The 16,411-nt window shown below is 38.0% G+C and overlaps 1 protein-coding gene across 1 annotated transcript in view; it reads left to right on the forward strand.

Moving 5' to 3' along the window:
* LOC114662099 (interleukin-13 receptor subunit alpha-1-like) overlaps positions 1-16,411 on the forward strand; it is an 87,735-nt gene that overhangs the window by 11,012 nt on the left and 60,312 nt on the right. The window contains exons 4-5 of the mRNA XM_028815430.2: positions 5,045-5,153; positions 15,529-15,722. Coding sequence (XP_028671263.2) covers positions 5,045-5,153; positions 15,529-15,722 — 303 coding nt within the window. The remainder of the gene's footprint in view (positions 1-5,044; positions 5,154-15,528; positions 15,723-16,411) is intronic.

A 16,411-nucleotide genomic window follows, 5' to 3' on the forward strand; every position in this document is an offset into this window, starting at 1 on the left:
AGCTTCACAACATGGGCGGGAGAGACGCGAAGTGGCAGGACCATAGTGTGCCTCCGGGGGTGGGGGAGGGGGGGTTTGAGCGAAGCGATCGAGACCAGATCTTCTCGGAGAGACACTTTGACGACACACAAGACTAGACATTACAACCTTAGGAAGCAAAACCCATGGGACAATGACTTTTGCACATCACGTCCTACTTACAAACAATTTAATACAAGTTCACTGACATCTATCCTAGCAGTTGTTGGAATGCTTTTGGCAGACAAACTTCAGGTGCTCCCAACTCTTAAAACAACGACAAGCAGAACACGCAGTTTGCCAGCAGCAGCTGCAGCAACCCAGCAGATGATCTGCCCACTTCTCCTTATCATGCGTTCAGCCTTAACGACCCCCCCCCCCCCCCCCTCAAAACGCTAGAGGCAGAAACGCGGAGTGGCAAAAGGACAGCTGCTGTACAGGCTTTTAAGTGATTGATGCAAAGCGCGAAAAGCACAACACACAGCTGGCCAGCAGCAGCAAGACACCAGCTGAACCGATCGTATCTCTTTAGTGTGTGTCAGACCTCCCCCTTCACAACACAAGCAGCGTTATAAGTCCCGCGAGAAAGAGATTTAACCACATCCGGGGCAGGAAATAAAGGACAAATATTGTTAGTACAAAAGTTTTAAAGTAAAAATGAAAATAATGCATATGTAACAATTTCTATGAAAATAACAATCTCTTTAAATTGTTTATCTGGTAAACCAAACCCGGGGGTAGGCGAGCGAAGCCCCCTAGTAATGATAATAATAATAATAAATCTGCGATGTAGCAGGGGCACGATAGCTGAACCGCGATATAGTGGGGGATCACTATATATTAGTGCAAAGTCTATGGGAGGTTCTTATAACCCCCACAAGCTGAACTGAATTGGTATATTCTAACTATTTCTTGTCTCTCTGACTATAGAATAGTCTCAGTTAATGAATGCCTTACTGAGAGTAAGGCATGAAGGGCAAATGGTTTTAAACTGTGCCTTAGCATGTCCTATAGCATGAAAGTTAACATACTCTATTGAACATGCAGTGCCATACGTTTAGAGCGTACTGAAGGTGAAGTAAAGCATCTTTAAGTATAGAAACAACTGAAGTTTGACCAGAAAAGCTCTTTAGAAAAGAGACATTTTTTCAGATTTTTTTTTTGCCTTTTATTGTACATGTGTAACAATCTTTATTCTTGTGTGGACTGTTTGCTTTGTATTTTCACTAAATCTTTTAAAACAAACTTGTGAACTGAGAGATTTCTTTCTGCATGCGTTTGATCCGTGCTTGATCCTGTATTAGAGCATGAGAGCAACCATTAAAATATTAGGGAAGCTGTTAGGGAGAAATATTGTAGAAAAGGCAAAAGATGATCCAAAGATATTTATTCACTGTTTTAGTAGCAAAAGAACAGTGAAAGAGTAGATCAAATGTATCAGGAACACTAAGGCAGAATTCATATATACAGGCAGTGAAATAGCTAATGCTCTAAGCTTACTTTTTCTGAAGTTTTCACATGTGAAGAAGTCGATAACATGTCAGTAGTAACAGGGACTACTAAGACGTTACTTATTGTTTTGGAAATTATAGATGGAGTATACTGTATATGTGTACACTCTTGATTCTTATTTTTAGAAAGTCGGTGTAGTGAATAAGAAGACGTTACACTTATATAGCTCTTTTCAAGACAATCAAAGTGCTTTACATAGAGAGGGGGAGTCACTTCAACCGCCACCAATGTGCAGCATCCACCTGGATAATGCAATGGCACAATTTTGCACCAGTACACTCACCACACATTAGTTATTAGTTGACAAAGTGGTGAGAGAGACATTTAGCCAATTAGAAATGGGGGATGATTATGAAGCCAGAATGACCAGGCTATGATGGGTAGTTTAGCTAGCACATCAGGAAACACCCAGCTCTTTACGAAAGATGCTTAGGAAACTTTTATGACCACAGAGAGTCATGGAGAAAACACAATGATGGAGAACTTTGAACATATATGGATGAAGATCTAGAAACCACCTGGTAACCTGCAGATTCGACTACTTGTGAAGTGCCATCCTCTGTAGGGGTGCATGATCAGTCAAAAGAGTGAATTCACGTCCCGGGAGGTAGTACCTCAGGTAGTTAATAGCTCACTTTGTGTCCATTGCTTGTCCTTCCACCATTGCATACCTGGTCTCCCAATCTAGTAGATTCTGGCTCAGGAACATGACTTGGTGTTCAATACCATTGATGCTTTGGCTAAACATGGCACCAAGACCTGCGTCTGAAGCATCCATCTGTAAGATAAAAGACAGAAAAGTCAGGAGTCATTAATACATTCATCAAAGGATATTAAAATGTCGTTTACAACATGGGTTAGTACAATTTCTGTACTGTGGCCAGAGTGGAAGCAGACTGGAATTTCTCTGATGGATGGTGAAACTAACGATGAGTGCCAGTTAGAGTGAAAGAACAATTTGAAATGGTTCTAACAACTAATTAAATACGCATATGTGGTTCTAGCTACAACTTTTTAAATAACAATCTGATATTTGACATTTTTACTTCATCAGGGATTGCACCATTCAGTAATGAACTATTGATAATGCTAAAAAATGGGTGCTATTAGAACATCCATTGAGCGTCTTACTAGTTTTACTACTTTTTACTTGGGACTAGGTCTAAGTAACAAGTGGTAGGTTTCATTTTAGAAATTAAACTTATGACTTTCTGCTCTGTTACCAAATTGAAATCGAGACAAGGTTTATTAATCCAGTACAGTGGAACCTCGGTTCACGAACGTCTCGGTACACGTACAAATCGGTTTATGATCAAAAAGTTCACCAAATTTTGCCTCGGTTCACGACCACACACTCGGTATATGAACAAGCCAGTTTCCCTTTCAGTTTGTACATGTTCAGTCTCTCCCTGTGCATTTCCTGTGCAGCGAGCAGGAGAGCGCGACACACACACACACAGCGCGAGAGAGAGAGAGCCGCGCGCGCACACACAGGAAGTGCGAGATAGAGTGCTGGACGCATAAGGTAGGAAGGCAGTTAAAGAATGCACTGGGCTTGATTTTGTTTTCACTTCTGTTTACAGCGATCGGTTCGTAGCATGCATTGTTGCAATGTTACTTTTCTTGGTGGTTTATTAAATTACAGATTTTTTCAAATGTTCATTTTTTTCCCTGTGCTTAAAACTCATTAAAAAAAAAGTGTTTTTAGCCAATGGTTGGTAGCACTATAGCGCAAACTATTGCAGTGTTAGTTTTCTCTGTTGTTCAAGGTTTTCTCAGTGTTATTCAATGTTTTTACATTTAGTTTACTATTACGCTGTGCATTCTATGGTTTAGTTAACTACATTTGTGCTTAAAAACTTAAAAATAATATATATTTACATACAGTTCGTATGGTCTGGAATGGATTAATTGTATTTACATACAATCCTATGGGGGAAATTGCTTCAGTTCACGACCAAATCGGTGTACGAACGAATTATGGTCGTGAACCGAGGTTCCACTGTATTAAATTTGCAAAGTGACCCTGAAATATGGGATCTTATATTGTCAATTTTCTCAATAAAGAACTTCATAAAGTCTGCACTGCTAATGTAAGTAGGTAGTTTGCATTGTAGTTCAGAATTACAATCTGTTAGAGCAATTACGTTTTGAAATAGTCTATAGTACTATTACAGGATTATTACTGGTGTTATCTATTAATCTAGAACAGCAGTTTGAGCGGGCTGTAAAACAAGCTTTTTGGATACTTTTTAACATTCTCTGTCCATGCAATTTGTAAGACCATCAGCTATGCTCTCTAAATCTATATTTCAGTTTTCAACATTTTAATTTAAGAGCTTGAGTATTCCTATTAAATTAAACTAAGGTGATTTTCTGTATACTTTAATCACTTTTGTTTTAGTTGGGGCCTTTTTCAAAGTCACTTTAGAATTTGATGTTATCTGATCCAAATTGCTTTCCATAATTATACTTGAGTTTCTGAAAATATCCACAAATTTTGATGCAGATTTACAATGAGGATGTCCCTTGTTTTAATTTGCAAGTGTACTGGTAATGGCAAAGCCAAATCAAATATAATTAAATACTTACCAGAAATAGCCATTTAATGCCATAAAATTAAGTAATAATTAGATCTAATGTGTTGTTATAACTGTGAATTGGGCCACTGACAATCTGGAAAAACCCTGCTGAATTTAACATTTGGTAAACACCCATCAATGTGTATTTTAAAATCCCCCATTAACATGATATTGTCATGATTTATGGCTAAATCAGATAAAAGACTGCTAATTTTTATTACAGGCAGAGTAGCTCCGGTTTGCACAGTCATTGGTGGGAATTGAAGTGTAATCTTGCCTTGTCTCCAGGCCACATGCCCTGGCAATGATTTTAGTATCTTCCTGTAGTGCCAGTGGACCAAACTTAAGAAATGAGAAATAATAGCTCTTCTCATAAGTGTTTTGCCAGTCAAGTAATATATCAAACTAGCCATATTACCTGTTGAAAACAGGTAATTGAATATTTTTTTTGAATATTTGATATCTATTGCACTATATGTACAGTCACCACCTTTCCTTGGTATCCTTGTACGTTTGAACGTCTCTTCACTAGTGCTTCTACTCTCAAGCGTGTTCTTGTAAAGTCGGCTTCTCAGACTCTTTATCGTTTTGAGGTGCTTTGCTCAATCTCCTGTTTACTTTTATATGCTTACCATATTTGAAGGCGTCTTGTAGCATGCCTCCTATGCCTTTACTCATATTCATGTGTCTCACACTCACAGTTCCTCTTTTGAGGGCATCACCAAAGCCAAACTGACCAAGCAGATTACTCTGAGGAACTAGACACAGACCTTAGCATTTTATTCTACAGTAGATTAATATTATAGTGGCAAAAAGACACCTTTTTTAAAAATGTTTTACAGGAATATGCATTCATATTTTTAAAGAGAGATAATATGTAGTATAACAGTATATTTAGTATATTTGATTTACTATTTTATTTGATTCAACAGGTGATTTTAAATCATCAGTCATGAATTTTGAATGTTTGATGTACATGATGGGATACATGAATTGCACCTGGATGCCTGGGATTTACTCAGATTACAACCTTTACTACTGGTTTGTATTATTTTTTTTTCTGTTGCCCAGGTGCTTCTGGTGCTAGAATTGTATGGAAAAGCATCACAGACATTTCATCATAGTGGTGCATTACGATATAACTTAACTTGCATTTCTGAAAAGTGCTTCATGTGAGGTTAGTGATCAAACAGCAACAAGCCCAAACTCACAGCAAATTTGGTTTTTAATTTGGCTGATGCTAAACCTCAAGGTTTAATTAATGCTGCAGCTGCTGCTTTTTTGTTTTATGTAAATGACCTGGATAAAATATAACCATTAAGAGGGTTACACTTTATCCTAAATTGGGACAACTAGCAGAATTTTTAGTTAGTAGTGTGATTACTTTTGGGTCTGTACAGTTTTAAGCAAATATATGGCTAATGAAGTTTAACAAAAATTAAAGTGAAGTAAACTAAATAAATGTTATATATGATTTTACAGTGGAATATGTGAAATATTTCCTTATGAGAAATATTTGCAGTTTTTAGCAGGATCACTAATAGATTGGGTTCCTAAGCACTTACTACTGACTAAACACAACATTTTTTATCACCACTTCTAGCCTCATTTCCTACCATCAACTGCCAATAGCAGCCCTCCCATCTTAAAGGTCACAGTGTCTTGGACTGGAAGAGGCTTTTAAGTCTCACTCCCTTAATTATCTGGATCACTTCCTGGGTCAGGAGTGCCCTCTGGGACAGTCACTGTATAGTTCCTTCTTGTGAGCACAGATGTCACTGCAATACTAGAATTCCTGAAGCCTACGAAAAAGCTTGTAATCCCAGCCCACCTTAAATCCCTTCACACCTTTCTATCAGCGTATTTTGTTTTGTAAATGTGTCTATCAGCACAAGCAGGAAGCAGCCTGCTGTCCCATCCCCCACCTTGACAGAGCTCAGCTCGGGCAAAAAGTTCTCCCATCTCAAGCCAAGGCTCCTTATCTGCGTGTGAGATCTGGAGTTGTATAGGGTAAATAATACAGTATGTCGTTATTTGGAATACATGCATTTCATGTGTGTTCCATGTCTACAAAGATCTGGGTAAGTGTAGGATGAAAGAAAATGCAAGGCAAGAAATGCTGAACACATACCTAAAGCAGAAACATTTTCCATGTTATACTAATAATGACGTAAAGTGTATAATGTGTAAAGATCAAATAAACGTGTGTGGTTTTATTCAAGAGTATAACCAAAATAAAAAAAGCATTTGATTTACATGTGGCTGTCAATGAGTTAAAAACTCAAGCTTAAATGTCAATCAACAGGGAGTTTACACGTATTCTTAAATGGTGCAGAGGTAAGAACTGCTAATTTGCCTCAGAGCTGCTTTTGTGTTCTCCAATAAGTGATGTCCCCTACTGTCCCCTGCTTATTTTTATCTCCCCAGAATATCTACTTCTGAGTCTCCTTGTTCTGTGGAAAGACTTAGTATCCATCTGTTTGTGTACTTTTGTTACTCCTTTGGGGCCACAGAAGTGGCCATTACAAATGTACTTTTCACCGAGGCATCTGACAAACTCCCACTCTGGCTGAAAAGGGCTTCTGTCCAAATCCCAACATAAATTGTTAAATTGAATCGGTAAAACCACCTACTCTTATAGAAAAAGTTTTAAGATTTATAACCATGGTTTGTAAGTATATTGTCATGTTTAACAATTATTTTACAATGTTATTTTGATTTTTTTATGTTGTTATTCACGAAAAGATACCCTTTTCTTTAAATTTTACATTTTGGAAATTTCCCAGAGATGGTATCCTTGGAACCATGTCATTACCATGCCACAAACGTCAGTGCGTGTGATGTCAAGGCAAGCACTTTTTTGTGTGTATTATCTATACATATGCTTCCTATCTGTTTGAATTCTTAAGGAAATAACAGGAATTTTGGTTTTAACTTAGAAATAGTTAGTGACTTACAGATTTGGTTTACCCTCTTAATTTTTATGTTTGTTTCCTGGTATTTGGGTGATGATGAAGTCAATTGTTGGTGCTTTCGACAACATTAGCACATATTCTTCAGCATTGTAGTTTAATCCTTTTTTGATGTATATTTGAAATCAAAATGACTTTATGATATCCATTAAAAATACAGTGGAACCTCGGTTCACGAACGTCTCTGAACACGTACAAATTGGGTTACGACCAAAATGTTTGCCAAACTTTTGCATCTGTTCACTACCACGCACTCGGTATACGAACAAGCCAGTTTCCCTTTCGGTTTGTGCACAGCGATGATTTCCCCACGTGTTCAGTCTCTCCCTGTGCAGCGAGTGAGACAGACAGACACACGCGAGAGAGACACACACACACACACGCATGTGAGAGAGAGGGCTGGCATAAGGCCGAGAAGGCAGTTAAAGAATGCACCGGGCTTGTTTTTAAAGAGACTGATTCAAGCATTGTTTTAACCTTGTTGTATTTAATGTGGACTTTTTTCTATTGGATTTTAACCTCCACTTCACTTCTGTTTACAGCGATCGGTTCATAGCGTGCATTGTTGCAATGTTACTTTTCTTGGTTGTTTATTAAATTACGGGTTTTTCAAATGTTCATTTTTTCCCTGTGCTTAAAACTCATTAAAAAAAGTGTTTTTAGTGAGTGGTTCATAGCGCTATAGCGTGAACTCTTGCAATGTTAGTTTTCTTTGTTGTTCAAGGTTTTCTCAGTGTTATTCAATGTTTTTACATTTAGTTTACTATTACGCTGTGCATTCTATGGTGTAATTAACTATATTTGTGCTTAAAAATCTTTAAAAAAAATATATTTACATGCAGTTTGTATGGTCAGGAACGGATTAATTGTATTTACATACAATCCTATGGGGGAAATTACTTCGGGTTACGACCAGAGTTTTGGAATGAATTATGGTCGTGACCCGAGGTTCCACTGTATTCAGAATTTGTTTGTGAAGGGTGTGTACCACTGACTTCATCTGCTGAAGTACATGAAAACAAATGGTTATCCTTTTAGGAATTTAAATATAATAATGTAGTAAAAGTGTTAATCTCTTTGCTAGATTCATCTTAAACATTTCATGAGGTTGGGCAGGGGATACCTATGAAGTAAATTGATATTTCTGAGTTTTGCTGTGATATACTTACACTACTGAAGATGACATAATTTTTTTAAAATTCCTTTAAAGTGAAAAACGTGTTGTCTCTCAAATATCATAGGGCACACATTAAATATTTAATTTATATAAACGGTAGCATTGACAATTAAATAACTAACTATCAATAATTACATAAATCTTTAACTAAAAGGGTGGAAAAAATTAGTGGATGTGCATTTACCTATTTAATGAATACACTGGATGTACAGTATGTAGTTAGCTTTTTGCTCACTATCATTGTTGCAGGCTAATTATCTAGACATTCTTCAGTGCTTCACAGAAGAGTGGTGGAAGTGCCACAGTTTGTGACTCAATGCTGGGTGGTTTTCAGTAAACAGACACAAACTCATATCAGTGATAAAGACCAGATTGCTTATACGGTATAATTAGATAATAATCCTCTGGATTGGGCGTCCATTATATGCACTACAGACCACCCTACTTATGCTAAACAAGAAAACTTTACTAATGCATTTCAAGCTATATTTGATGTCTCTTACAGAACTGAATTAGCGATTAATAAGTTACTCACCTACAACTGGGAAATTGTAACACTGCAGACTACACGATCACTTTCATGATCTTAACAGCAGACATAGAATGGCAAGAAGAGAAGCTGGTTTCCTTATTTAAAATGTCTTTCTCCTAAAATCAAGGGTGAGTTTTTTTTTTTTTTTTTTTTTTTTGTGAAAGGGTAGGAAAAATGTTTGAGGAGGCCATCAGTGTAGACTCTCGTTTAAAAGACCTACAGAGAATGCAGTTTGTTGTGTTTTTGTGAAACATGGCTAACGACTAGCATCTCAGATGCTAATGTGGAGCTACCTGGGTTTAGCACAGTTAGAGTGGACAGAGACGCAAATACCTGCGGGAATCGGAAAGATGGAGGACTCACTCTCTATGTGAACACAAGGTGGTGAAACCCTGGACATGTAAATGTCCAAATCTCCACCTGCTGCAGGGACATCGAATTGCAGGCTGTAAGTCTGCGTCCCCATTACTTGCCCAGAGAGTTTGGACACGCCATTGTTGTTATTGTTTACATCCCTCCTCGCGCGGACGTGGAGATAGCGTGTGATGTCATCCACTCCGCTGTTGCTAAACTACAAACACAGCACTCTGAGGCGCTTGCGCTAATCTCTGGAGACTGTAACCATGTGATGCTGGACAAATAATTACCTGCCTTCTCTCAGTATGTGAATTGTAACACCCAGGGAAATAGGACTATTGACCTACTGTATGCAAATGTTAAGGACACATACAGCGCCACCCCACTGCCTGCGCTTGGGAAAGCAGATCATAACCTGGTTCTGCTTCTGCCTCACTACAAACCAAGAGTGAGGGAGCTACCTACAACCACACGCTCATTCAGGGTCTCCTGAAGCAGAGCAGACTCAGAGAGACTGCTTTGGAACTACGGACTCGGATATCCTGCAGGGGTCATATAGTGAGAACATTGAGGAGGTCGTTGACTGCACTACTGACTACATCAACCTCTGTATGGACATTGTAGTTCCAGTAAGAACAGTACGCTGCTATGCTAACAACAAGCCATGGATTGCAAGTGACATCAAGGGCCTTTTGAACCAGAAGAAAAGGGCTTTTAAAGGCCGTGATCAGCATGAGCTCAAGCGCGTGCAGAAGGAATTCCGAGCCCAGCTTTCTCTGGTCCTGTTCAGCCTAAATACATCGGACTTCCAGTACAACTCAGAGTCCGGCCACGTGCTAAAGTTCACTGACGACACTGCAATCGCGGGCTGCATCAGGAGTGGGCAGGAGGAGGAGTATAAGAACCTAATCAAGGACTTTGTTAAATGGTGTGATTCAAACCACCTACACCTGAACGCCAGCAAAACCAAAGAGCTGGTGATGGACTTTAGGAGGCCCCTGATCCCGTGATTATCAGAGGTGACTGTGTGCAGAGGGACAGACCTATAAATACCTGGGAGTGCAGCTGGATGATAAACTGGACTGGACTGCCAATACTGATGCTCTGTGCAAGAGAGGACAGAGCTGACTATACTTCCTTAGAAGGCTGGTGTCCTTCAACATCTGCAATAAGATGCTGCAGAGGTTCTATCAGACGGTTGTGGTGAGCGCCCTGTTCTACGCGGTGGTATGCTGGGGAGCCAGCATAAAGAAGAGGGACGCCTCATGGCTGGACAAACTGGTGAGGATGGCAGGCTCTGTTGTACGCACGGAGCTAGACAGTCTGACATCTGTAGCGGAGCATCAGGCGCTGAGTAGGCTCCTGTCAATCATGGAGAATCCACTGAACAGTATCATCTCCAGACAGAGGAGCAGCTTCAGCAACAGACTGCTGTCACTGTCATGCTCCACTGACAGACTGAGGAGATCGTTCCTCCCCCACACTGTGCGACTCTTCAATTCCACCCGGGGGGGTAAACGTTAACACTATACAACGTTATTGACTGTTATACCTGCCTTGCACTCTCCACCTTACACTTTTTAACTTGCACTGCGCTTTTATTGCTCTTTAATTAATATTGTTTTTATCAGTATGCTGCTGCTGGAGTATGTGAATTTCCCCTTGGGGATTAATAAAGTATATATCAATCAATCAATAAATCAAAAAGATGTTTTGAAAGAGCAGTTTGGGGGTGTAATAGATCTATTTCAACCTCCACACTTTACTTTTAGAGATTAAAGTGAATGTATGGGGTTGGAAGGAATGAATGTTAAAGTAAAAGAGCAGCAAAGACAATTATTCTTTAGCAGGATTGGTAAGATGTGTGTTTAGATTCAAATCCTGATTATAAACATCATCTTTGCAATCAAGAGAGAAGCGGCTGAGAGCTGTTGTATTTTTCTGTGGTGTGAGAGTTAATTATAAAATACAGTTTGCTCCTATAAGGCTTTGTTTTAGTTGCTGCTAAGTAGCTGTGCAAAAACTTTTAAAGCAATTTTCCCTTCAGAAGAGTTTTTTTGCTTTTTTTTCTCCTGCACTCCTTAGGAGCAAGAGCAGCTGGGTGTTTGGGGGTGCATTTGTAAAAGTTACTTGTTATGTGTACCTATTTGTATTCAAACTAGCATCATTGAGGCTTGGCAATAAGTGGCAATAGCTGACACCAGCAACTCTGTAAGTAAATAATCTGCATTGTAGCAACAAATAGTTAAAAGGAACATTGATTCTTCAGGGGATGAGTAAAGCCACGGCTAACTTCAAAGTTGTTAAGAGAAAAGCTCAGTGGCATGTAGGCAGATGCACAGCATTAAGATGCCAATTAGTTACAAGCGGCTGTAGGAGCAGACAAGACAGAACGAAATTAAATAGCAGCAGATATTCACTAAGGAAGTTTTTGTAGATTGAACAGTTTTTAGCCGTCAGGAAAGTAAAGCAGTTAAGAGGGCGGCAGCGTGAGGATTCGTTAATACGTAGGAAACAAATTGTGTGAGTGAAGAGCTTTTAAGTAAAGAATAAGAGGAGCCTAGTTAGGAGAACAGACAGAGAAAACTAAAGTTAACCTAATAGAAGAACAAACAGAAGGCAGTCGAGGGGGAGAAGATTACAGGATCTTAAGGGCACAGAAGGTACAAAATTAAAGAAATGTAGCAGTTCTTTAATCCAATTTCTTTAGCGGACATTTGTTTAGTTTTACCATTTAAGTTACATCATTTAATTTTAATGAAATAAAAAAAAAAATTAATGCAGTTTTAGTAATCCTAACTCAAATTTTAATAATGAGGCCAGGGCAATGCAATTCCTGCTAGATGTTGGACTTTTTAGATGACAGCTTGGAGGAGCCAGTCTTCAATGAGGGCTACATCTGCAGGATGTGCAGGCTAATCGAGCACTTTGATCGCAGGGTCGCTGAACTGGAAGAGGTGGCTGGCCTGAGTTGTAGTAGAGAATTAATGCCCTTTAGAGAGGTAGTATGCACCTCTAAAATGGCGCGGAGGAGATTCCAGACCAGAAAGGTAGAGATGAGTGGGTCACGGTCACAAGGTGCAAGGTAAAGGGTGCACACTGTCCATGGGCATCAAACCCAAAATTGGAAATGTCAAACCGTTTTTGGGTTCTTACAGAACTGGACAGTGTCTCTGAAGAATTTGTGGTGCTAGGCAGGCATGAGGAGCCCCAATGAACATTAGAACAGTCTTGATGAGAATAGGCCATTCAGCCCAACAAAGCTCGCCAATCCTATCCTCTTAATTCTTCTAAAAAAAAAAAATCAAGTCTACTTTTGAAAGTCCCTAAAGTCAATGAGCCGCCTCAAAAATAGTTCTCAGAAAGAGAGAGGTAGTGATAGTTGAAATGCAGGTTTGATCCAGAAACAAAGATTCTTTCACTGTGTGTTACTTTCCGGGTGCATAGTTGGGAGACCTCCCTAGAAGAATGGCTAGGCTCTTGGCCAGAGTGGGAGTGGATCCAGTTGTCACTGTCCATGTTGGAACAAGTGACATACAAAAGAGTACTATGTCAGTTCTGCAATCCAAATTTAAAGAATTTGGTGCCAGGCTGAGAAGCACAACGGACAAGGCAGTCTTCTCCAATGTTCTGCCTATGCCATCCAGGTAAGACTGAGGAGATTAGAAGGCTTAACGTTTGGCTGAAATGTTGGTGTAGAGTAGAGGGTATATGTTAGTGGTGTATTTGGACTCCTTTGGGAACAGATGAGAGCTGTTCTGCTGCAACAGATTACATCTTAACCGGAGGGGCACCAATGTGTTGGGTAGGTGTATGAGTAAGTTAGTTGAAGATTAGTTAAGCTAGAGTATGGGGGAGCAGGGAATTTAGGACAGGCATGTTTAGAACTATACAGTATATGAAGGAACAAACTATAGTTTTAAAAACATAATGTAAACTCTAACCCAACGTTTTACTGCAAAAGTAAAATAAGCAACACGATACAAATAGGTTGCCTTAATGCTAGAAGTATCAAAAATAAAACAAGTGCATTGGAGTTTCATATAGCAGAACATAATTATGATATTGTAGCAATACGGGGATGAGTATGACATAGAAAGATACTCATTTTTTTAGGAAGGATAGACAGAACAGGAAAGAGGTGGGGTTGCTGTTTATGTCAAAGCAAGTCCCCTTCAATTGGATGATGAGCCCAATCTTTGTGAGGACATGTGGTCTCATCTGGAAAGCATTAGGGAAAGAGGCCTAATTTATATGGTCTTGATACTTGCCTGGGGTGTTGAAACAACTGCAAGTGGAAGAAATGATGTTGTTAGAGATGAGGAAAAATATTTGCACAGCACTGTTTGGTGGATGGTGTGTGGGGGCGAGGGTTTAGTTCATCTTACGAGGAAAACCAGCTATGCTTACAACACAGCGATGGCCGAGTCAGCAACGATCTTATTGTAGACGTGTGAAACAATGAAAACAATTTTCACTTAAGCTATATATTCTATGTAAAAAACGCTTTGGTGAATTTCACTGATCAAGAATATTCATAACTCAGTAGTATATATAGCTGAAATTCAAGCAGAGAGAAAAAGTACAGTTTATTGAACAAGTGGTAGGCTTTTTACAATAGTTGCCTTCCTTTAATGAATCCAGTTTAATCCTGTGATGTTATTATAGAAGCACTTTCTCAGTTTTTTGGTACAACTTTGGCCAATACCTTGACACCAGAATTCAGTAATGAAGTTGGTCTGTATGTTACACATTCCAAAGGATCTTTATTTTTCTTTGGAAAGACAATAGGGGGAACAGCAGTATTATGTTCATGTTCAGTGCCTGTTGTAATACATGAAAATAGGGGTGTTTATCAGCCATGTCAATAAATCTCTGCGCAAGATCTGGTTTAATTTCAGTCTAAAAAAGTAAGCAGATAATTTTGATCTTTTTTTTCCTCCTTAAAATACCCAGGTGTTGCCCTAAAAATTATTTTTAGAAAAGTGAGCAAATGCTTTTAAACTTTGTTTATATAGTTGGGCTAAGTGTAGGAGTATTCTTCCTGTACATTACCCATTGAATTACATGAAAATGTCCAGAAGATCGTGGTTTTAGTGAGATGGAATTTACAAATATGTCATGGGTTCACATGCTTGTCACCTATTCCACTTACTCTCACTTAGACCAATTCTTATAATCTCCAGTAAAGTCAAACTAAAATTTAATGTTGTTATAAAGTTATGGTTTACTTCATTTTGTTTCTATAAACCACTGTTTTTTTTAACTAATGCTTAATTGTCATCTCAACCTTTTCAATATTTTCTAAGCCGTGTTGGAACTCCTTCCTCACAACTGTTTTTAAAGATTTATTAATTTAAAAATTTTAGAATGACTATGAAAGATCCATGAGAATTGACTGCATATAGAATATACATGCAACTTAAGTCCTATGAGCCATTCCAGCAGTAATAACTTGCATGAGCTTTCATCATAGAGCAAAAGAAGTGACCATGTAGGTCCATGCAGTCAATTAAGATAATAATATTTGAATAAAAATCAGTAAACAGAAACATATTCTGCCTCCCAAAAATATATCAAAGGAGTACCCAAAGGTGCCCAAAAACATTTTTAGATCTCATGATTTTCTAGATAAATTACATATTTAAGATTCAGACTTAACAGGACCCTGTGGTGACCAATTCTGGACAGTGGCAAACGATCTGAGTAACGTCAAAGCCATCAACATGTGTGTATTTTCTGCTAAAGTAAACTCAGCATTGAATATCAACAGGAAAGATGCCATTCTGTCAATGCTATGTGTTTGAATTGGACATCTATCATTTCCCCTCATTCATTTGTCAAGAATCATGTCTCACTGAGTTTGAATTTTCAATATGTAATTTCTCCATGAAAATATGGGATTAAAATAATTCTTTCTCAGCCACCGCTACAAACTAAATTGGGTAAGTAACATATAAAAACATTTTAGAGTAGAGTATTTGTTTAGTTACTTATTTCCATATTTATTCCTTACATTAATACCTTAGGTAATTGAACTCCCACCTTCAATAGATGTAAAGTAGAAATTTCTGTTCTTTCTCTATGGCAGACAATCATGCTTTTATTTTTAAAAACTAACCTGTATACAGTCACTTTTCCATTAAATATTATTTGCTTTATTAATATTTATCTAAATGATACTAAACTATTGTCATCTGTTCAAGTTAAAGCTCTCTCTGTTATTCTGTAAGATTTTGTTATTTGAAAAGTATACATACATAAACAGATATATTCTCAGACCCTCTTAATACAATTCATACTCGCAGGTGGTACTGGAAGAAAGTGTAAAACTAAGTTCCATTAAAATGTTTTGTAATACTTTACTCTCTTTTTCAGGTACAGATATCTGGAGAAGGTTCAGTCCTGTAAGCAATACATTTACATAGGTGGTATTCGGCAAGGCTGTCACTTCCAGCCACATGATCTAATGTGGAAAAACATTAAAGACACAATAATTTATATCTTTGTTAATGGATCAAAAGAAAATTCTACCAAACCTTTCTTCTACAAGAATAATCTGCTGAACATAGGTAAGCTTTGTTTTATTCTAAGATTTTCATATTCATCAAACCATGGTTGATGTTTTGATGATTGTAGATAACACCTTATCATTTTATAATTACCACTATTAATCAGTACTCATGTGGGAGTAAATGATGACTAACACCCACTTCAAAAATAAGCCCTAAAAAAGAAAGCTGAATGACTTAAAACAGTTTTACATAATGTCATAGATTGTATAAGGAAACAGAAATAATGCCTGTTTTCAATATTATCTTACCCAACAGTTTTGATAGAAATATTCATTTCATTTAGTCTTTTGTGTCTTTCCCTATATTCCTTTGTACATTTGGGCTGATGGAGCTGGCTGGAATGCTAGTTCAGAGCAGGAATCAATAATGCCCCATTCCTATACTTAGCCCAACTACAAGACTTTTTTTTTCCTTTCTTTTATGTAGGTGGAATTTTTATTTCAGACAGAGAAGTGGATTTCAGTTTGATTCTTTAATTCCATTGCTGATTGTATTTATCCTTACATTGCTTAAACATTCATGTAACATTCCGTCTACATTTGTAATAAAAAATAATGCATATATTGTATTTATATAGACAGCTGGTTCAACTTAGATGGTTCAGCTTCTGAGTTCTTTCACTCAGCTTGTTAAGATTTTAGGATACTTTATTTTTTACTCCTTTCTATTTAATTTTTGAAAAGTGA

The sequence above is a fragment of the Erpetoichthys calabaricus genome, chromosome 12 (genome assembly GCF_900747795.2).
Source record: "Erpetoichthys calabaricus chromosome 12, fErpCal1.3, whole genome shotgun sequence".
NCBI lineage: Eukaryota > Metazoa > Chordata > Cladistia > Polypteriformes > Polypteridae > Erpetoichthys > Erpetoichthys calabaricus.